At 37.8% G+C, this 23895-nt stretch overlaps 1 protein-coding gene and 2 long non-coding RNA genes across 6 annotated transcripts; all 3 read right to left on the reverse strand.

The window, feature by feature from the left end:
* Nucleotides 1-491: 491 nt before the first annotated feature.
* Nucleotides 492-2728, reverse strand: LOC110719996. The gene is made up of 3 exons (XR_002511228.1): nucleotides 2208-2728; nucleotides 1224-1404; nucleotides 492-954 (listed from the first exon to the last, which is right to left on the reverse strand). It is a non-coding gene; the product is annotated as an uncharacterized LOC110719996 (long non-coding RNA).
* Nucleotides 2729-2958: 230 nt separating this feature from the next.
* Nucleotides 2959-6298, reverse strand: LOC110719995. 4 transcript variants are annotated; one of them, XR_002511225.1, is made up of 3 exons: nucleotides 4978-6298; nucleotides 3589-4450; nucleotides 2959-3499 (listed from the first exon to the last, which is right to left on the reverse strand). It is a non-coding gene; the product is annotated as an uncharacterized LOC110719995 (long non-coding RNA). The 4 variants fall into 4 exon arrangements; XR_002511227.1 differs by having other exon boundaries at nucleotides 3589-4188; nucleotides 4355-6298; XR_002511226.1 differs by having other exon boundaries at nucleotides 3589-4264; nucleotides 4355-6298.
* A 1656-nt stretch (nucleotides 6299-7954) lies between these two features.
* On the reverse strand, nucleotides 7955-12190 carry LOC110719994 (squalene monooxygenase-like). Its single transcript, XM_021898993.1, has 8 exons — nucleotides 11665-12190; nucleotides 10931-11042; nucleotides 10514-10688; nucleotides 9865-10033; nucleotides 9525-9743; nucleotides 9119-9394; nucleotides 8507-8785; nucleotides 7955-8385 (listed from the first exon to the last, which is right to left on the reverse strand). The coding sequence occupies exons 1-8, from the start codon at nucleotides 11902-11904 to the stop codon at nucleotides 8278-8280; spliced, it is 1578 nt and encodes a 525-aa protein (XP_021754685.1). The 5' UTR covers nucleotides 11905-12190; the 3' UTR covers nucleotides 7955-8277.
* Between the last annotated feature and the right edge of the window lie 11705 nt (nucleotides 12191-23895).

Raw genomic sequence — 23895 nt, forward strand, 5'->3', positions numbered from 1 at the left:
GGGTTACATAGTAATCATTTGTTTTTGCAATTCTAACTCAGTTTTCAAGAAATGATTTGTAGATTAATATGATCTCGACATGAGATGTAATCATAATATCAAATAGACACACATTGACTCAAGAAATTTGAATATTGCAAACTTGTCTCAGACAAGTGGGAGATTGAAGGATTTATGTCTCCGTCAAGTGCAATTATTAGATATATCAAGGATCATTATTATGGAGATAATTAGTTCATTCTTTTGGGTCGTCATTGTCTGTTGTTAGATATGATAAATGATCTTTGGCCTAGTCAAATAGTCCAAAGCCCAATAGAATGGATCCTATAAGGTCACACACAAGGGTTTTAGATTGAACAAAGTATGAAGCCCATTAATGAGCCTCATGAGGTAATGATAAGCCACATAAGAATTAAGGCTAGAGGAGTTTGGGTTGGATTAGGAGTTTGGGCTTCACATGGACTCTAATTATATATAAGATTAGAGTGGAAATCACGCATCAAAGGTATGAATTATGTGATTCTTTATGTGTTATGCTTGTAGATCTGTTTATAGTACCTAAAACCCTACAATTAGGGGCTCCATCTACATGAAAAATGTAACATTACATGCTAAACAATCATTACTTGTCAATCGGAGGTAGGATTTCCACAACTTTTGATGGCCAAGTCATGATACCACCCTCTTCCGAGGTGTCGTCATGGAGCTTAAAAAACTTGTCTATTTCGGCCCTCTACTTTAATGACTATCTCTTGTTAGCCTTTATTATATTTATAAATAAAATGAACAACCAACCCTAAAGGGCAAAGTAAAGAATCATACCAATTCATCTACGACATCATCGTGAGTCTGAGCTGGTTCCTGGTACATAGAATCTATGAGCCATATCTTCTTATCCTTTAAATGGAAAGCAGCACACCACCAATGCTCCTTCTGTAAAACTGGGATAAATACCTGGCAAATGGAATCGGAATGTTAGCTTAGCTACATCTTCGAAAGCAACTAAAATATCACATACGTAAATAAAACTCGCAATAGCAATATTCCTTGACGGCACATCACGCAAAGGATGCCCATATTTCACAGCAAGTTGTTCCACGGATTGAGACTTATCAAGAAAGCATATCTACCAAAAAATACATCCATGAAAGAACATTTAAAAGATCAAGCAACTAAAGTCACAAACCATCAGTGAATCAAGCTACATTTAACAGAATGCTTACTTTAACAGACGAATCCAACATAAGCCTCTTACTACGTCCCTTGAATTGGACGGAGCACTCCTAGGTGTACATCTTAGCATCAGTCCTAACGTACTGTGTCTCGACACGCTAGCAGCAACACACGTTATAACAAAATTGCATAAAAGCATCCATCCCTTCACATTCAATCAAAGTTGGACCACTGCACATACACATCAAATTTCAATATAAGATTACATGACATTCTACAAGACGAACCAGATAATGGAATGATTCTCCAATAAACCCCATTTACTTTTCATTTAGGGAGTCCAAGAACAAACATAAGTAATGATTCTCTTATCCTCCTTCCTCAACACTTGACCATTTTTTCGCATATTGCAATCCCCTGGCAAATGGTTTCCAAGGTCGTTATCCAACACTACGATCCCTTTTACTCTTACCTCCTTGACTGTTCTTTTATAGATCCTCATCGTGCACACCACCCCCATTACCAATACTAACATCATCCTTTAAACCTCCGTTACCACCCGTACCATCGACACCAAAAACCTCACTGAAATCAACATCACCCACTACCTGCTTCTATGCACACATCACCCAAAGGACAAAACCGGTAAAAACTAACAATAAACTTAACACACCCACGATACCTTCAAGTATTATACTTTGGAGACCAAAAAAAAACAAAAAACAAAAAAAAAGACCAACAACAGGACCAGAACATATATACTTTCAACTAAAAAATCAAACAAATATATGCAATAAAAACCTCTCTCATTTCAAACAAACATCATCAGCATTTAACTTCATAATCATTCATAAGTTCATTTAAAGCATTACAATCAACAAAACCTAAAGTTCATCCTTACAACAAAACAGAAATATTCAGTGTTAAAACCAAAAAACTATAACTAAAAAACATAGTCAGTGTTTTGACTAAAACTATACCAAAACATCAGTTCGCGGCTAAAACGACTTGATTTACTAATTTGAATTACTCACCAAGTCTTGAAAACAAATATCGGCATGCGGGTCACAAAATATTTCACTATGAGGTGGAACTTGCTCACTGGCAATCTCTGCCTGACTAGAATCAGCCTCTTTCTCAGGGTGTGCATCTTTCTCAAGGCCCTCGGTGGGCTACTAGACTGGACCCTCCTCATGGCTATGCTCCAAGCTCACTAGTCCGATTCTCCCTTGCTTAATCATCCTTTGTTGCATCATTTTTCTAGAGGCAACAATTTAAATCAAATCTCTAATACCTATGAGCTTATCACCCATAACTATCTTACCATCGACTTTCCCAATTCTTTCATCAAGAGAATTCGCCTCTTTAACTCCTTTGCAACCAAATTTCTCCGACTGTGAAGAAGACAACGACAGCACCGGATCAGTGGCTATATTCTCGATTGGAGCCCGAACAACCACCTTTGACCCGAAGCTATAAAGTTGCTCCAGCTGATGCAGCCACGGGCTCAGCTTCTCCTCAAACCACTCGGGAGTCATCAGCTTCAAAGCCTACATACACTTAACAACAAACTAACAACATAAGGCCAAATAATGTAGTCATATTTAAACTTTAAAGTTCAAGCATTTGGAATAGGAATACTTTTATGAAACCCACTAATTTAACCTTATGAGACAAGTACTACGAAATGTATATCTTTAAGAATTTAAAGTAATGTAAAGAACTAATGTAACCTTATAAGAAACGAAAAACTAACTTTGAAGGAATTAAATTTACTTTGTACAATTCAATATACCAAAAACAAGTTATGTGAATCTAACTTTAAACCAACTAGGTAAATTAATGCTATCTTATTGTAATCTAAAAGTTATTTAAACAAGTTTTCTTGATGGTAGTAATTTGAACATTATTCGAACTTCATAATGTTTATAACAAACCAAGATTAAACACCAACCACTCACAATAATAAACCATTTATAAATACAAATTACATTAATGCTATTATAACTGAATAATGTTTTTGCATACCTCATTAGCAACAGACACCTCAAATGGCTCAACGCTGTCCCTTGGAACCCAAGGATGCCTCTCCCCATAGGCCACATCCAGCGACTAGAAAACAAATAAAACTATACTTCAACCCAACAAGGATAAAAATAATCAATTAGAAAAATCCAAAACAAAACTCAAGCACTTACTTTCAAATTTCCAAAGTCTTTATTTTCCAAACATATGCTTCCTTTATCTAGTTTCCGATCCCAACCTCAACCCTCGGATACGTACCCTAGCTCAACAGAGTCGAACAAAGCCGATCAAGGTAAAATATCTACATCAAAATATACAAGTTAATACAAAATCTCATCAAATTGCAATAGGATAACAAAATCACCATCATAACCAAACAAAAAAACTCACCATCAAGATCAATGCACAACCACTTGCCCCGGGAACAAAACCATTCTCATCAAATTTTGTAGCAAAACCCCTGGCACAACTTATCAACCACTTGTGCGCTAGCAAGCACCAGTCGTACTCACTAGCTTCCACAGCTACACATACAGCAGACGCCAACAAAGCGGCCAAATGCACTCCACCAGTTGTGGGGCACAATATCTCCCCTAAGATCACAACTAAAAAACCCATCATAAAGTCAACTTGCTCCTTCCTCGTAACAACTGGCATTTTAATAATTTTCTGAGCAGCCTTTTGCGCCGAAATACCCAACGTCCTATGCTTATCTTTTGCACCATACAGCTGCCTAATCACATAATCAATCTTCTCCTTCAAAGCCAAGCCACCATCACCTAATCTTTTAGGTTAACTTTTCCTTCCGACGGGAAGACCAAAAATGCACTTCTACTTGCAGGGCACAATGGTAACAACCTACCATCACCAACTTCTAGGCACCTATCACCATCAATCCTACTCATGAGCCAGTAAGAAAACTGTCGACACAACTTCATATGCTTCAGCTTCAAAATGTCACCAAACCCACATCATTCAATGATTAACCGCCTTCCTCATGCAGCGCGTCCAAAAAATCAGTCATAGCACCAACACAACACATGAAGTTTGAATGATGAAATACAAACTTGAAAAAACAAAAAACCACTTGAGGACTCAACACTAAAGTTTTAAAAAGTTAGGCAAACAATACACAACCAACTATTACTCATTGTACCTTCTTAGATTAAAATCTCAACTGTGTTGCAACAACAAGATGCTTCTTCTTCACTTTCTCACCAACTGACAGTATAATAGGTTCCTCACCTTGCAACTAAACGACAATTATACGCAAGTATTACAAACCAAAATAAATCAAATTATACAAACTACATCAGAATGATCAACCAAACACACATTCACAAATTCCATTCTGATTTCAAGAAACTCATATTGAATATATCATAAACTTATTCACAGATAAAAAAAAAAAATAAAAAAAATAAAAAAAAAAAAAGATTTTATCATGATGAGAAAATGGTATCACACACTTACTCAATATATCAGAAACCTCATTCAATCACAAACTTAATCAATATATCATAAACTTATTAAATCATGGCCACTATATGATGGGAAAATTGTATTACAAATTGACGATAAAAAAAGTGCAACAGCTTGGACAAATAAATTGATTCCTAACCCATAATGCGATCTACTTACACAACCAACAAAGTGCATGAACTTATTCAACTTACTTTAATTACTAGCCTTAATTGACCAAAACATGCAAGCACTAATACAAGTTCTAATTTGCCATACTAGGCTGCTTTACTTATAACAAAACAAAATAATATTTACTTCACTTATCTCGTTGTCTACAACAACTTGAGTTCTCTTCCTACTCGGCGGGGGAAGTGGCGGTGGCTCCCTAATTTAAGCAACTTTTCTTCTAATCACAAGGCTCTTATGCACGACATGGCCCCTTTTCCTTTCTTCAAAATACCTAGATTTAGCCTTATGGTTGCTGCCTCGCCGAACCACAGCGTTCTCCTCCTCTTCAAATTACTGATCCTCAAATTCTCTTTCCTTGAGTTGGTTCTTCCACATAATCTTCATCTTCAGAAAATCATCCTCACTACCGGACCTCGGTTCCTCATAATCAAATACCACAACTTCCTCAGGCGCAGGGCGCTCAGTAACTGCTTTCTGTTTCCTTTTGCGAGGGTTGTCCTTGCTAGAACCAAATGGGTGATCCCTCATTATATAACTAACAGCTCCCAAGGAAAAACACAAAACAAACCAACTTAACAAGAAAAACAAAATTAACAAGATACGTTTACTCACCCCATACTACTTCTTGGGCCTATAAAAGAGTTGCCCTTCGTAAACACCATGGTTGAGGTTGTTTCACACACACACACAAGCCATTTAGATGTTTAGGACGACAACAAAACATAGACAATTGACAAAAATAAATTAATAACAATGTTAATCCAGTCTCAATAGTTCACTCAAACCGAAACTTAAGTTTCATTGACAAAAAACATTAAACCTACTACTCAAATAATTATTCATGCTACCCCATCTTTTTCACACCTTCTCTAATTAATTGGCAATCCAATTATACAAAGCTAGATCATCTCACTTTAAACATATATATATTAAAAAAATTAAAAAAAAATAAAAAAAAAACCCCACTCATTTATCCATTCTTCATAACATTTCCACAAGTAAACATAACATTTTGAATCGAATCAAACACTTCAAGAGCTCGGGAAAATGACTAAAAACAGTAACTAATATAACACCAAAAAACAACACCTTCAAATAAATAAGGGTCTATTCCTACAGATACCAACAAACACACTACAGATACTAACAAACACACACTACAAATACCAACAAACACACAATACACAATTTAAGCTAATACAATATTCAAATAAATTTTATTTTAATAAACGAACCCTAACAACTAAGCATAACCCTAACAAATTTCCAGAAACACTACACTTTGAATAAAATAACACAATATTTAAAAGAAGAAGCCTAAATTATTCATACTTTATTAGTCATATATAAACAAATTGGAAACCCTAACTTTTTCTTACTTCAACACTCATTTTTTTTTAACTTTTGAAACCCACTTTTTTTGCCTTTTCGTTCGCTCTTTTTTTTTTTTTTTACAAAAAATCAAAACAGTCAACAAAGGGGGACCACTATTGATCTCCTTGTATTCCATTATATGTCCAATTACCAAAAGACCCTTACTTGAGTCCTCAAGGACTAAAGTTCCTTGAGGCTAAGAAATTCTCGAACTACCACTTGAAAGCAATTTAAAGTTTAAATCCTAGATTTGGACCTAGGATTTTAGGACACTTGTGAAAGAACCCTTCCAATTCACATCATCTCTTACTTTTTAATAAAGTACTAACTCCACTATCTTTTCTTATAATTTTTTAATATCCCAATTACTCCACTTATATCTTTTTATATTAAAGTCAATTACTTTACACAAAACTATGTATCGGTTAAAGTGTAACACTCTAAAAAAATGGAAGAAGTATTTATTAACCTGTAATAAAAGCAAATCCTTCCATGACACTTGTCAAAATTTTCCCGCCTTTTTTGCTTCATTCTTTTTTTTTTTTTTATATATATATGCAAAATCTTTAAGTAAACTATTTATACCTTATGTATTTTATTTCCAGTTTGACAATCATATTCCATATACACTCAAATGAAATATTTCTGAATATCCTTTATATACTTTATATTTTGTAATATTATTGTCAAAAATATTTAACAACCATACATTGCACGGGATTTAAACCTAGTTTATTTCTAAAATTGAATCTTGTATTACAACTACAATTGGTGAGCACATTGCTATTTTTTCCATTTCATTAGACAACTAGATTGTTGTATTCTAAGTTGGTGGTCACCACTTGGTGACTTACAATATTAGATTGGTGGACTCATTGCCACCTGCAATTTTTCTTAATTCCTAAGGTTTTTGGTGTCACCATTATTTTTTCTTCTCTCTACATTTATTTTCTTCCATCATTATCATTATCTAGTTGTTGACGTCCCAACCAAGTGACGTTTTATGCGACATCTAGCATATACAATTTACATGGTGGGTTGTGAACTTATATTAGGTTCATTTTGCCCTCATAAGAGAAGAAGATCGAGTTTTCCATGTAAAATGATATAAGTTGATTGTTTTTACTTTTTTTGGTTCCTTATTCGCTCATACTTGCCCTTATGGGTTTTTGTTTGGTGATTTAATTTTTGATGAGTTATTTAATTTGTGATGAATTTGTGTCGTGATAATGGATTGATTCACTTGGGGTTGATCCTTGTGAGTGTTATGTACAAACCTACAGTATCAAATATGGTGATGATCAAATCTCATTCAATTGCTCTTTGGGCTTTCGATACACCAAAATTTTAAACGGTTAAGGTTGCATATAAACATTATATGCACTTTTTATAATAGTATAAATTTATTAATCCATGGCAAAAACACTTGCAAATCCATGTTTGTAATTTATGTTTATTTTTAAATATCTTTACTTTTTTAGCATTAATATATTGATTTACACATGTTTTTAGGAAAAAAAAAAAGAAAAAAAAAGCATTAATTACACTAATTTATGTGTATTTTTATCATGAATTCCTAAATTTGTACAATTTTAAAGTCTATTCAAGGTTTATATGCATATAGTAGCACTACCCAATTTAAAAAAATATTCATAACGTTTATGAATACACCCTTGGAAAGCAGCTAGCATACTTAATCTCATCATTGCATTTATGTTTAGACTTCATAGGGACATCAAAATATCAAATTTTATATGTCCTCCCACGATAAATTAGAGTAAAATTCAATTTATTCTCCAAAAAACATCATCTGAAAATATCCAAAAAGAAAAGAACAGTAAAACACCTTCTACCTAAAATTGATACATGGCATATATACAATTTGAACATCTCAATCAAGATGACAAATGACCAAAATTTCCAATCCAAATTTCTGTAATTTCAGATCATGAAAAGAAGATGATACAGTGACAATAATTTGAGTGCGTTGCGCCCTCTTATTTTTTTTTAAGGGGTGTCAACAACGACAAGAAGACGAAGATGTTACAGAGGTCATGAATTAACAGGAGGAACCCGGTAATATGCAGGAACTATGGCAGGGAAAAACATTTTTCTCACCCCTTCTGCCTTAATAATTGGAAATATGATTCCGGATGCACCCTGTGAATGAGAAAATCAGATCAAGAACATTCATCAAGTATAATTAAAACCAGATTCACTCAATGAAACACATAAATCCTCTTTCAGGAAACAAACAGAATGAAAGTGAAGTTGGACATACAGAAATCAATCTGGCTCCAATCCATAAGCGTTTAGGAGAGGGAAAAGGCAGTAGTAGGCGACCAACTCCATAAATGGCAACAGCAAAGAAATGAAGAACCAAACTCAATGGCATAGGATTCAGCCCAGACAGAAGAGAGATGGGTCCATTTGAAAAGACACCTCCAAGACTTAGATAATCAAAGCACGCTTGGCGCATCTCCTTTCTAGCTTGATCTGGGGAGGCACGGAAAACCTTGTATAAAGCACCTGCTAATGTGTTGATAGTAGATGCCACTGGCTGCAAATCACAAAAAAATAATTGAGTCGGTTCTAAAAGTAACATATAAATCTCTATATGCAACCTGGTGAGCCAAATCAGCAAACCCTTGCAGAGACATGGGGATTCATGTGCATGAATGTCATAGCTAAAACACTTAAACACTAAGACCTCCAAGTATCTAATTAAGCCAAAATAAACAAGAATATTCAATCTTATATCTTATATGAACTAAGTATTTGCTCACCTTCAATCTTCATAGTATGATTCATCAAATGAACTTTATTTAATAACTAATAAACGGTCAAGATTGGTGTAACCACTAAAACACCTGAAAGAGATAAAATAACTTACTTTACGCAGAGTGTAGAAGGATTCCAGGTATCGGCAGAGACTAGTTGCATCATTCAAGTCCTTCAGAGGCCTCAGAAGATCTCGCAACAGTACAATATCAGCCAGAGCTACAGTCATTCCTCCACCTGTTAAAGGATGGCGCATATTGAATGCATCTCCCATTAGTAATGCCCCGGGCTTAGGAAGAGGAGCTGCTGGCATGCTTTTATTTGGCATTGATTTAATGTTTCCTTTATCAATGGCTGTGACAAAGGCATCATACAACTGCGGAGGTATCTGAAATGGCAGATCAGTGGATTAATAAAATTTAAAAGCACAAGTTAAAAATCACAGCCTCTGTAAATTCTCCCAGAAGCACTAATAAAAATAAGTTACAACAAACCAAGCTTTTAAGGGATCTACATACTTGAGGAGCAACTACAGTCTTCAAATACTTGGCCAGTTCACCACTAGCAATAGAAGGAACTTTTTCTCCTGGTACATCAACAAGACACCGGACTTCAGTACTACTAATCGGATAGAACAAGATTGGGGATGGATCTCCTAAAACAACATGTCCATGATTTTCATAAGGAAGTTGACAGTTCTCCAGAACGAGCCCCACAAAACATGAAGGCTGGTCTATCTGCCAGAAACAAAGCTTTATGAATTAGTTCAAAGCTTTTTGAAAGATATACATAAATACACTGCAAGTAAGCAACAGTATTTGAGAAATAGAATATGTATAGTTTTTCACAGAAAATCACCTTAGGTTTGCAGAGTGAGCGACGCAAATTTGAGAAACAACCATCACACACAATGGTCAGGGGAGCAAATGCACATAGCTCCTGTCCAGCTTTGGTCTTGTACCTAACACCCTTAATTATCCCATTTTCTTCCACAAGGGAGGTAACTGCGCCCTGCTCTAATTGCACACTGGAGAGAAGAAAGTTTAATGAGTCCCAAGTAAAATCTATTCTGTACACAATGGCTATCAAACCGAAATACGTGATGAAAAAAGCAAAATTCAAACTTCATCATCTTAGCAGGTAATACTTTTTAAATTTTACTTTCAAAAATAAAATAAAAAAACCTTGTTTTATCATCTCTAGAAAAAAGCAAAATTCAAACTTCAGGAAGGTAAAAAAAATCACATTTCAAGCCTGAACATTAAGTTGTTTAGGACAACTCTTTAAAATGTTTTTCAAAAACCTCAAACTTTTCCCAGAAATGAATTCTAGGTTAAAATCCCAATCTGATAATAAGATGAGAACTACACAAGTAGAACATAACAATGACAAAATTGATCAAAATCATAAATTTTGAACCAAAGACAATCAAAAACGGGTTTGATATAATGTATCAACAAAAAATAAAAACAAAATTATCCAAGTACACAAGTACAGCATAACATACTTGGGCAAGGAAGCAGCTTTCTCCCTCATCCTCTGAATAAAACGGCCATTATGAAACCCTCTCCCGGAAACATCTTGATGAAATTTCTCCAAAGGGTAAGAAAGTTTAGTATTTTTCCCATCTTTGAAGAGAGCATACCCAAATACGCGTTGAGCATCAATATTTTCTACGCAATCTGTTATCACATCAATAAAATGGAAATACCCACAATCAACATTAATCCATGGTAATCGTTACTAAACATTGTTCCAAAGTTGTTGCCTAGAATTCGGAAAAAGAATGTATTATTATATCAAATACATCCTCCTGTCCAAAATTAATTGTCACAATGATAGCGTGAATTGAACTAGTAACAAGACAACTAACTCCGTAAAATATACTTCGTATATAATAACTTGATAGTAGTAGTTTTTTTACCTACAAGTCCCAAATCAATTAACTTGAGATATCCTCCTGGCTGTAAAAGCTCACCAACAATACGATCAGGCTCTGCTAAGTCTCTCTCTATAACATGAACTCGCCTACCGTCCTACAAAAAAAATTACAAGTTTCTAATTCAGCAATAATATTAGCGATACGCCATAACAAGTAAAAACAAATAAACTAAAAACACTCGCAAAATCATTGAAATTCTACAAATCAATTGTATACTCCTGCTTTCTCTAAAAGCTCTTCATGTTTTGAATTTTTTTAACAAATCAACAAAAGATAAACTAAGAACACTTGCAAACAAATCAATGAAATCCTGCTTATCAATTGTATACTCCCTCCATCTCTAAAAAATTCTTCATGTTTTGACAATTATTTTTTTTTTTTTTTTTTTTTGACCAATCAACCAACAATAAACGTAAAAACGTTTGCAAACAACTCATTGAAATCCTGCTAATCCATTGTCTCTAAAAATTCTTCATATTTCGATTTTTTTGATGAAATAATCGAAGAACTTTTAGAAATGGAAAGAGTACAAAACAGTTTGTCACTTAATTAGAAATTACATACTCGTAGTTAAGTACTACGAATAATCCTTTGAATTAAGGAATTAAATTTTAAATTAGCATATCAATTTAGAACTAACTCCACCAAATTATAAACACAGGTCAACGAGCAAAATACAATTAAAAACAACAAACCAAATTCAAAAATCATAAGACCTTCCCGAGGGTATGAGCAAGAGCAGCACCAGCGACGCCAGCACCAACAATAATGACGTCAGAACTAGTCACATCGGATCTACATTCACCGGCGAAAACAGCTGTGGTAGTTACGCCGGAAACACTATTTTCCGACGAACATTTATTCTCTCTCCTCTTACTCGATCGAAGATTCCAGACAAACGTAACGGTCAACAATAAAGCGATCACCCCTCCAACAATGTACTGATCGACGAACATTCTCAAAGATTAACGAAGTAGAAAATAAAAAAAGAATTGCAATTGGTTCGGTTTTTTCTCCTCGAAAATCGTTCGCCGCCGTCGACAGCGGCCGGAGTTCTGGATTTTTCGCTTAGTTTTGCCTCTCAAGTGATCAGGATTTGGAGGCGTGTTTGGAATAAAATTAAATTTGATGAATGTATTTGTTTAAATGTTTATGAACAGATCATAGATGGCATCGTTATATAAAGGTTACAGCTCAGCAGAGTGCCAGAGTATCTTGCGATTTTTTTTTTTTTTTTTTTTTTTTTTTTTAATTTGATTTGATTAAATACAAAATTGAGATAATGAGAATGCAACTGAAAATCTCAAGGGACTAAAACAGGACGTAAATGTCTACGTTGCGCCTATGTATGGCCTACTAGCCTAATTGTTTGATGCCTCACGAGTCACAGCCACGGGGATAATCTTTTAAAGAACTTGTATCAGTCGTATCATTGTATGTTTGTATTAATCCACAGATTAGTGTTCAAATCCAATGGCAATATTTAAGGAAAAAATGTAGTAGGCTGAGTTTGTTGTTAAGGTGAAGTTGGTGGGAATAGGGGTGCTTATGATGCGAGTCGAGTTCGAGTTTGGGGTATCTCGACTCGACTTTTAACATATCAAGTCGAGCTTTATCGAGTTGAGTTTAGACCGAGCTTTGACTGAGTCGAGCTTTGACCGAGTCGATTTCGAGTAGCTTGCTAATTGATTCGGTCTTAGTAGAACCCCCTATTTAGTGTAATATTTGTTCCTTCTCTTAAAGTTTGTATTATAAGATATATACATGTGATGATATAAGTACATAAATGTTATATATTTATTAATTATTATTGTAAAATAAAGTTTTTGAATAAAAATATTTTTATTTTTATTAAATATAATAATGTACAAAGGAATTCGAGTTTCTCACGAGTTTCCTAGTCGAGTTTTGAACTACTCGACTCGACTCATTAATATTTTGAGTCAATCTCGAGTTCGAGTCGAGCTCACTCGGGTTGAGTTTTGACCGAGTCGAGCTTGAGTAGCCCGTGAGTTGTCTCGTCTCATAAGCACCACTAGATGGGATAATAATTTAATGATAACAAATGACACAAATGTAAATTAGGGTATGTTTTATTCACCTGATTTTCACTTATCTAAACTTATTATCTTATCTTAACTTACCTGAAATTATCTGAACTTATTAAAATAAATTTTAAGTTGTAATTTGTACTTAGGTAACCCTCATTAAAACTTATTTTTCTTGAATTGAACATATCTAAATTAACTGAACTTATCTGAACTTTTTACACATTAAATAAGTGAAAATAAGGTGAATAGAACAGGTTAGTGGGATTTAGGGGTTGTTTGGTTACACACAAAAAATGGGGGAAGTGTAAAATCATGGGAATTTGAAAATGGATGAGTTGTTTGGTTTACAATAAAAAATGTAAATGAGGGAATTGCAAATTCATGGGAATTGTGACTTCCCACAAAACATGAGAAGTTAATTACCTAACTCCCTCCCCCCCCTAGGTAAGTCAAAATTCCCATGATTTGTAACTTTCCTCATGCCAACCAAACAACTTTATACTATTCCCATAAATTTGATGTAGGAATATAATTCCCATAAATTTGATGTAGGAATATAATTCCCATAAAATATAAATTCTTGTGGAAAGTAAATTCTCATAGCAACCAAACGACACCTTAGTTGATCATTCAAAATAGTTGCAGAAACTGATTTAGACACACTCAAAATTGATTTTTGGTACACTTACTGTGAGAGCACAGTTTCCAATGCTTTTCTCACATAGAGGTGTGCTTAAATCATTTTCTTTAAACTTTATGACATAAAGAGCATCTCATATATTGTGAACAAAGACAATAAGTTTTATAAAAATAATATGGTTACCTTTGTACTTACTATGGAATACATTATGAATAATTTTTTACATGGTGTAATTTTGTGATTTGAGCAATTTTATCAATTAAAAATTTAAATTTTTTTTATTGTGCATCAAGATTATTTTAAATTATTTTATTATAAGTTTACGCTTGATGAGCAATACATATTTGCGAGTATCTTTTTAGTTTATTTATAGTGGAGGGGAGTTTTTAGCTTTAAATAGTGTTTCATAATAGTTAATATAATTGATGAATTATTAATGTTTGTCAAAAACTACCAGATATTCCTTTATACTACCATTATTCAAAATTATTTTACATCATTTAACAATTACCTTAAATAGCTACAAGGTGACAGGCTGACACTGCTAGCATATACTAACGAAAGCACCATTTAATAAATATAATCCGTATCTAATTTTACTGAACATGACCAAGGGTTGGTTTACATTGACTCTAACTAGATTTGGAACAGAATTTAGCAAATTGAAACATAAAGAACTTTAGTTTCAGATTTTGATCCATACTTAGGTCCTCTTTAAACATTTAGTTTTCCCGATTTTTTTTTACTCGAATCGGTGACTTTGTTTCTTGTGATTATAAAATTGAATTTTCGGTGATGTTATAAGCTTATGAAATCATAAATTTTTAGCTAAATCACAGCATTTAAATATGTTTTTAAAGATTATTAATTCCCATATAGGTTTTTCTTTTTTTTTTTCAATCCAAACAAACAATTATTGTGTCAATCCTTTTATTGATTAAATATCATAGTTATTATTGTAACAGTCCGACCCCAAACAAATTAAGGAGGGGCCTATTGTCACAAAATGTGCATCAAGGGCCAACAATTGTCCTCACAGACCAACACAACGCTTAACTTAGCATATAAGTTTTCTAAAAGAAAGATGTATCTTGTTGGTATGAGTATTATATTAAACTCTTTTAAGCAATTATATAAGGGGTATAATAATTATTATAAGACAACCAAAATGAGTTGCAATTGAAGTATTATTTAGATCTTTGTGATTACTTGATTATATCCTTATACTATATAGTCTAAATGGTTACTCAATCTCTTTATTTAAATATATTGTATGAGTATCATTTAACTTACATAATCTTTTCTTTAAAAAAAAAATTTTTTTGTACATAATCACATTCATTACATGATCTATGAATGGACTTAATGCTTTTCTACACTTTTCTATATTGCTTTGACAAAGAAGTATATTATGAATATTTCTTTTTTATGGGAATAATTCGATTATGTAAATAAAAAAACCACACGTTCCCGAATTCTAGCATCATGAAGTCACGGAAAACGACTTTAGGTATGAAAGTATGATATTATAATAATTATTTAATAAGGTCATCAAAGATTTTAAGATGTGCATTAAATGCATAATTGCGTACAACATACTTCGTAGAATACAGTTGGAAATTTATTATTGTATGGGGATAATGGGATATCCATATCATATAAGATTTGAGAGTTGTAATGGTTGACATGTTAGATATGTTATGAAAAGTTTTCAATTCACAATGGAGCCACGCTTCCCTCGAGGGAGCTTTCTAAGGGTTCATTTTTGTAAATTCCCCAATATTATAAAAACTTTGGGTTTATTTTATTTCAACCAATCAAAAAGTCAAGCTTCCCTCTGTATTGTCTTGTAAGATCTGGTTTCTTCCCTCGTGGAAAGCGTGAATACTCGACTACTTGAGTAGCCATTGCCCATCGGTACATTTTGTTAATTGCGATATAATGCTCATGTGTTTATACTCTCTCTGTTTCACTAGAATTGACTCAGAACCCTTTAAAGAAATAAAGAGGATAGAAGTTATATATTTAATAGTTACACTGAGTTATACATTAACATAAAGTATATATGATAAAATTGTAGATGAAACTACTATGAAAGTATTGATCCTTGTAAGATACTAGTTGTGGGTGCCCCCGCAACGCGAGTGCCCCCCCCCCCCCACACCACCAATTTTGTGAAATCAAACGTGAAGTAAAAAACATGTTTTATTTTTATTTTTTTATTTTTACATAAAGCGGTATTTAATGTATATATATTTCATGAGGCTAGGTGAAAAGCTTTAAAGAATATAGTATTGGGGTTTATATGCACTCTAGTGTGCATTTGCAATCTTCAATTTTTGTACAATTATTACCGGGTTACTTAAGCGTGATTAAGTCTCGTAATGACAATATGTAATACCAAACTTAACGTTTAATTAAAGTAGAGGGAAGTTATTAGAAAGATTATTTTTTTTCTAAAAGAAGAATGTGTGTTTAATTTTTATTTTAGTAAAAAAGATTGTTCAAAAATTACGTCAATTAATTTGATATATAAAATGAGTAATCATTGTTCGGTAAAACATGAACTAACGTATAAGATATTAGGAATAAGGCTAAGTGGCAAATCGAAAAAAGTGATTGACGGTTTAAAAAAAATCTACCTTAGTTTTTAAAATTGGTAAAATTTATATTTGTAAATGAAGGAAAGATGTTGATCAATAGGCCAATTTAAAATTTGAATCATCATGTCGAATTATACAATACATTACATATTACATAATTAGTCGAAATTTTTTTTTTTTTTTTTTATCTTAACATATGTTCATTTAGATCATGAAAGTTGAAGTGGTTAATTAGTAACAAATTGCTTTTTATTAAATTTTGAATTTTTGCTTTAAAAAAAGTTGATTAGGGGATTTTTATCCACCAAGCACCGTTTGACAAGTGGACCAACCAGGTTCCGCCACGCGTCCTCCACGGACCACTTAAGACACGCCACGTGTCCACCCATGCCAAATGGGACAACCGGCCATCAAGGCCCATTTCAGTCTAGAAGCCCGATCGGCCCTAGGTTTACCTTAAACCTAGAGAGTTGCACGCTTCCCAAGGCTATAAATACTCGATTAATCCTCATTAATCAGGGACCGAATACATTACGGAACACACTAATAACCGGCTGATCTCGCTAGCAAAGCAGATTACCTACATTAAATACTCTCACCTAGAGAGACCTTATTACTTTAATTTCTGTATTAATTACTCCTTAATCAGGTACTAACTTGACCGTTGGAGGCGGAGCTCTCAGGAGTCTCCGTTATTTTGCAGGTACAGGCGTCCGGTTCCAGTCTCGGAATTGTAACTCTCCCGCAGGACATCAGAAAACCCCGAAACATTTGGCGCCGTCTGTGGGGAGAGTACTTCAGAGATGGCATCCAAGTCTGTACCGACCCCAGAAGAGAGGCGTCCCCTAGACGACCCTCAAGTTCAGTCGGACCATGATACCGAAAGTGAATTTGAAGTTGAAACTCATACAGCTCCAGACGGGACCCTAAGGGCCCGCCGTACCCGTCATACTGAAATAAGGGAACGGGAGTATCTTCAAACAGGAAGCGAGCCAGCAGGCGCACCGCTTGCTCGGCAACAGCCGACTGATGGGTCTGCTCCCATCACAAGGAACGAACTCATGACCTTCATGAGGGGATTCAAGGGAGAGATCCAAGAGTTGATCAACAAAAAACCGCCTGCTTCAGTCAAAGAGCAGGCGGCCAAAAAACCTTCCACTTCACTGAAGAGGAAGCCAGTTCAAGGGCGAGAGGCGACTCCCCATCCTAAATCTAAGAAGCGGGAGCCGTCTGCTCTTGATTTCACAAAACTCCGTTATCCTACGGGAAATAGGAAACCGGTTCGTCATATTCAGGCGGACGGGTCAAAGCAAACGTTCACAGATGCTCGGCACCTGCTAGAGCAGAAGAGGAGTGACCGATTATCAGAGTCGGCTTCTACTTCAAATTTTCAGGACAGTTTGCGAAATGCCTCGATGAGGCCAACTCAGTCGTACCATGAGAGTCAGTCAGGCGGCACCTCCCGACAGTCTGGCTTTCATAGTGCGCAGGCGGTACCAAATTTGCCATTTGTGCCGCAACAACAATATTTTATGCAGCCACCTCCATTTGGTGGACCTGCAGCAAAAAACGTCCAACCTATGGACTGGCAGCTACGGCTGCTTAGACTTGGTGAACAGCCGTCGGCCTTCTCCAAGGAAATTACTGAAGCCGCTCAGCCGGCCAAAGTAAAAAATGTTTTAGTAGGCGCCTATGATGGCACTACTAACCCGGAAGACCATCTGATGGCATTCACCAACCTGATGTACCTTCAAGGGTTGGATGATCCCACTTGGTGCAAGTGTTTCCCAGCAACTCTCAAGGGAATTGCACAGCAATGGTTCGGCAACCTGCCGACTGGTTGTGTAAACAGTTTCAGGACGCTTGCTTACTTATTTGCCTCCAACTTTGCAATGAACATCCCTGCGAAGAAAACGACCCTTGATTTGGGAACAATTCAGCAGGGTGAAAAGGAGGGGCTTCGTTCCTACATCAGGCGGTTCAACCTGATGAGAATACAGATTCAAGGGTTACCGGATGAGGTAGCTTATACTGACTTTTTTGGAGGTCTCAAAGACGGGTCTACCTTCAAATTTGATTTAGTTCGAAAAAGGGTGGCGACTCTTCAAGAGGCCTTGATTGAAGCAGAAGCCTATATACAGGCGACTGATCTGTGTACAATGAAACAGTCGGACGGGAAGAGGTTCGACAATAGAGAAGGACGACAGAAACAGTCGTCCAACAAAGATGAAAAAAGAAAAGGGGTCTGGGCGGCTGATTCCTCTAAACAGCCGGCCAAGAAGAAAAAGGAATTCAAACCATACTCCCCAAAGTATGTGTTTAACAAGGATAACCAGTTTATCCTAAAAGAAATAAAGGGACGGCTCTCAATTGAGAAACCGCTCCCCATGAAGGGTTCTGCGAGCAACCGGAGCCAAGACAAAATCTGTGCTTATCATGATGACATTGGTCATCACACCAACGACTGCATTAGTCTCATGCGGTACCTAGACCGCTTGGCTGATCAAGGTGATCTTGACACTTATGTCAAGAAATCTACGGGGAATACTTCCTCAAAAAAGCAGTCGGCCAAAAAGAATCAACAGGCCGACAGTTCCGATACAGATGATGCAGTCGTCTACACCATTGCAGGCGGCTTCTCAGGAGGCGGCCCCACTATTAGGGGCAACAAAGATAATATAAGGCGGTTAGATGTAAATTCCGTTCACCAAGAACGACCGTCCAAATATACATTTCCTGAGATTGTCATCACTGAAGAGGATCTAGGAGGAATAAGGGGGCCGCATGACGACCCTCTCGTTATTGAATGTAAAGTGGCCAACCAGAGAATTGGTCGAATCCTCATAGATACTGGGAGCTCTTCAGATCTCATCAGCAGCAAATGTCTGTCAAAACTGAAATATCAGACGGACTGCATACATCCGGCCTCCCACCCTTTAATAGGGTTTGGAGGAGGAGTCGTCCACCCACTGGGACGAGTTGATCTACCCGTCCGCCTGGGCGAAAAAGGGGAAGGACGACACATGGTAGTCCGATTCCTAGTTGTAGAGGAACTCTCTGCCTACAACATGATTCTGGGTCGCCCAACCCTGAATAGTGCCAAGGCTGTTATAATCCCGTCACTTATGCTGCTTAAGTTTGAAAGGGACAATGGAACAGTCGGCTCCCTAAGGGGAGATCAGAGGATGGCCCGAGAGTGCTATCTCTCGGATGTCAAACCCACTGCTAAGGCCACTGGGTCAAGTGGAGAAAAAACAGACCTTGACAATGTCAAGGAAAGTGCGCCTGTTCAAGAAACAGGCGACAGAAAAAGAAAGGCGTCCCAGACAGAGTCCGCCAGAAAGGCAAGAAAATAGCAATCACTGGCAGAGGACCGGCCGGATGAGTTCCGCCCTCAGCCGGCTGGTGAGCATACGGACCTGATATTAGACGACTCCCGCCCTGACCGAACAGTCAAAGTTGGGACGACTGCTCTGAGAAACCTTGGTGATGACTTTCACAACCTGTTGAAAGAATACAAGGACATCTTTGCATTTGAAGTCCATGAAATGCCAGGCATTAGTCCTGATCTGGCAGTACACAAACTCGCTGTGGATCCGAAAAAGAAGCCGGTACGGCAAAAGAAGCGGAACCATGGTGAAGAAAGAGGTCAGGCGGCCGCCGCCGAAGTCAAAAAATTACTTGATGCAGGGTTCATTCGGCAATGTTACTTCCCAGATTGGGTTGCAAATGTGGTACTTGTTAAAAAGCCGAATTGCACCTGGCGAATGTGTGTAGACTACACAGACTTGAACAAGGCGTGCCCCAAAGACAGTTACCCTCTGCCAAAAATTGATAACCTGGTCGACTCAACAGCCGGCCATGCCTTGATGAGTTTTATGGACGCCTATTCTGGTTTTCATCAAATTCCTTTGTGGAAGAAAGATCAGGAGAAGACGGCCTTCGTCACTGATCAGGGATTATACTGCTATACGGTCATGCCGTTTGGTCTTAAGAATGCCCCGGCTACATTCCAACGAATGATAAACACAGTGTTCTTTGATCAGATTGGGAGAAACGTCGAGGCATACATTGATGATATGATTGTTAAGACTAAACTTCAGAAAGATCATCTGACGGACCTCCGAGAAACTTTCGCCACACTCAGGCGGCACCATGTCATGCTCAATCCCAAGAAATGTGTATTTGGAGTTGAGTCTGGGAAATTTCTCGGATTCCTTATCAACCAGAGAGGAATAGAGGCGAACCCTGAGAAGGTACAGGCGGTCATTGACATGCAGTCGCCTCGTACCGTCCGAGAGGTTCAGAAGTTAACAGGTTGTCTGGCGGCCTTGGGAAGATTTCTAAGCCGATCAGGCGACAAATGCCTATACTTTTTCCAGGCAATTAAGAAAAAGGCAAGGTTTGAATGGGGGCCGGATGCTGAGGCCGCCTTCCAGAAATTAAAGGTTCACTTGCATTCCTTGCCAAGGCTGGTCAGCCCTTTGCCCAAAGAAAATCTCTACATGTACCTGGCCGTCTCTGATCATGCGTTAAGCGCGGTGCTCCTTGCTGAAAGGGACGGCTGTCAACTTCCGGTCTACTTTGTCAGTCACGTACTGAAAAATGCCGAGTTGAGGTATCCCCTAGTGGAGAAATTTGGTCTTGCACTCTTCATGGCTGTTAAAAAATTGAAGCCCTACTTTCTGGCACATGCAGTCGTCGTGTATACCGACCAACCAATCAAGCGGCCCCTTACCACCATGGAGTCCTCCGGACGAATGATCAAATGGGCCATAGAAATGCAGAGTCTCGAAGTTACTTTCGAGCCTAGAAAAGCAGTGAAGGGGCAAGCCTTTGCTGACTTTATTGTAGAGATGACTCGTCCTCCTGACTCTCAAGTTCCAGAACAAGTCTGGAAGGTATATGTGGACGGAAGCTCTACTTCAAACGGTTGTGGAGCAGGCGTCGTATGTCAATCTCCAGAGGGCGACAGGTTCGAGTATGCTCTACGCTTCAGTTTCCAGGCTTCAAACAATGAGGCAGAATATGAAGCTTTACTAGCCGGGATCCGCATGTGTAAGGCGGCCGGGGCAAGGAAAATAGACGCCTGTTCTGATTCACAACTGATAGTGAGTCAGTACAATGGCGAATACGAAGCAACACATCCGGCCATGATCAAATATTTACAGGCGGTCCGACAAGCAGTCGGCTCCCTTGAGGATTTCCATCTGATCCAAGTACCGAGATCAGAAAACAACCAGGCAGATGCACTCTCGAAATTAGCATCATCCGCCTCCTCCGATACTCCTCGAACTGTGTTTTGGGAAGTAATGGAGAAGAGAAGCATCGAGGAAAATCCTATTGGAATTCTAGACAGAAGCTCAACCTGGATGGATTCAATCAGGGCATATCTGACAAACGGTACACTGCCGGATGATCCTCAACAGGCGGCATCACTGAAAAAAACGAGCCTCCTGTTTTGAAATGATACAGGGGGAACTGCACAAGAGGGGGCACCTTCAACCTTTCTTAAAGTGTGTTACTCCTGAAAAGGGACGAGAGATACTAGATGATCTTCACTCTGGTTTCTGTGCTTCCCATATAGGTGGTAGGATGCTTGCTCAAAGGGCAAGGCGGCAGGGCTACTTTTGGCCTACTTTGGAAGCAGATGCAATGAAGATGGTGAAAAAATGTGACAAGTGCCAAAGGTTTGGCAAATTAATTCACCGTCCGGCTACTGACCTCACTACCATTCACAGCCCACTACCGTTTGCTAAGTGGGGCATGGACATTCTGGGTCCATATACGCCTGCTACAGGCGGCAGAAGGTATATACTTGTTGCCGTTGACTACTTCACTAAATGGGTAGAGGCGGAGGCTGTAAAGGGAATCAAGACGAAAGATGTAATTTCATTCATTTGGAAAAACGTCATCACTCGGTTCGGGGTTCCCATGTCTATGGTTTTTGATAATGGTCCCCAATTTGAGACGCCTGTTCTCAAAAGCTGGTTGGGAGACCAAGGAATTGGACATTACTTTGCATCTGTCGGCCGTCCACAAGCAAACGGCCAGGTAGAAGCCTTTAATAAAATCATCTCAGACGGTCTCAAGAAAAAAATTGAACGAGCAGGCGGCCTATGGGCAGATGAACTACCACATGTTCTTTGGGCCATTAGGACGACTGAAAAAGGGGCGACTGGAGAAACTCCATTCCTCCTAACTTATGGTGCAGAAGCTGTTCTTCCAATAGAACACTACGAGCCGACTCTTCGAGTAATGCTATATGACGAAGAGGCAAACTGGGAAGCTATGCGCCTGGCATTAGATTCACTTCCTGAAAAGAGGGGCAATGCTGTTTTGCGCCATGAAATCTACCGCCTGAGAATGACTAGATCATACAACAAGAAAGTGCACAGGCGTCCACTCAAAGTAGGGGACTTTGTACTTAGAAAAATGGAAGCAGTTGGTAGGGCTAACGAGTCTGGCAAACTAACTCCCAACTGGGAAGGACCCTACCGAATCTATGCGGAAGTCAGGGACGGTACCTACCGTCTGGAAACACCAGACGGACAACCGTTGCCTCGAACTTGGAATGTAGATAACCTTAAGAAATATTTCTTTTGAATGATGTAAAGTAAAGAGCTACTTAATAAAGTTGGCACTTACTATTCAATTTTGTATTACGAGGGGCATGCCGTCTGTACCTTTACAGTCGGCTACTCTCCATTGAGTTTTTTCACTCTATCTTCAGAGGGGCATGCCGTCTGTACCTTTACAGTCGGCTACTCTCCATTGAGTTTTTTCACTCTATCTTCAGAGGGGCATGCCGTCTGTACCTTTACAGTCGGCTACTCTCCATTGAGTTTTTTCACTCTATCTTCAGAGGGGCATGCCGTCTGTTCCTTTACAGTCGGCTACTCTCCATTGAGTTTTTTCACTCTATCATCAGAGGGGCATGCCGTCTGTACCTTTACAGTCGGCTACTCTCCATTGAGTATTTTACTCACAATACTTAGCTAAAAAGATTAGGGCCTGGCCGACCCTGTGCCTAACAGGCGGCTACCCTTCTTTGACTTAGCACCTACGTTCACCAAGAACTTACCAAGGCCACCGGCCGAATGATCAGACCAGGCGCCTAGTCAACTGATCTAACTTTTAAAAACTAATCCGACCTGTCCCAACATTATAGCAGGCGTCCGGCGGCATCCATTCGGATGAAATTCGTCGCAGAGAGCAGCTCCCTTTTGGGTGGAACATTGTTCTATAAACTAATTACACGGCACCTATACGACTGTCCCAAAGGGCAACCACGTAGCCGTTTTTGAGACAAGGATAACTCTATCACTAACCAAACCAGTGGTAGCAGTTGACATCTGAGTCAGATGACCGCCTGTATTACTTGGGATAAATGCAGGGGGTACCTATTGAGATAATAGCCAACAAACATTGGCGAATCAAGGGGTCTAGCCGGCCTACGCCGCCTGGTACCTCTACTTCTCAAACAAAAGTGACGGCGACTGAGTAACTCCAAAGTTAACTCATAGTCACTCCTTCAAATTTGGTATGGAACCTAAAAAGTTTGAGTCGTCCGCCTGTTTTATACAAACAAGGGCACTCGAACCCCTATTCCTACTGGATAACCTATTGAGTAAATAGCCAACAAACATTGGT

Source organism: Chenopodium quinoa, unplaced genomic scaffold (assembly GCF_001683475.1).
Source record: "Chenopodium quinoa cultivar QQ74 unplaced genomic scaffold, ASM168347v1, whole genome shotgun sequence".
NCBI lineage: Eukaryota > Viridiplantae > Streptophyta > Magnoliopsida > Caryophyllales > Amaranthaceae > Chenopodium > Chenopodium quinoa.

Coding starts and splice junctions, on each gene's coding strand:
- LOC110719994 (XM_021898993.1), bottom strand. CDS start 11,904: ATGTTCGTCGATCAGTACATTGTTGGAGGGGTGATCGCTTTATTGTTG. Junction 9,395..9,524: donor AGACTGTAGTTGCTCCTCAA/GTATGTAGATCC, acceptor CTGCCATTTCAG/ATACCTCCGCAGTTGTATGA. Junction 8,386..8,506: donor TTGGAGCCAGATTGATTTCT/GTATGTCCAACT, acceptor TCTCATTCACAG/GGTGCATCCGGAATCATATT.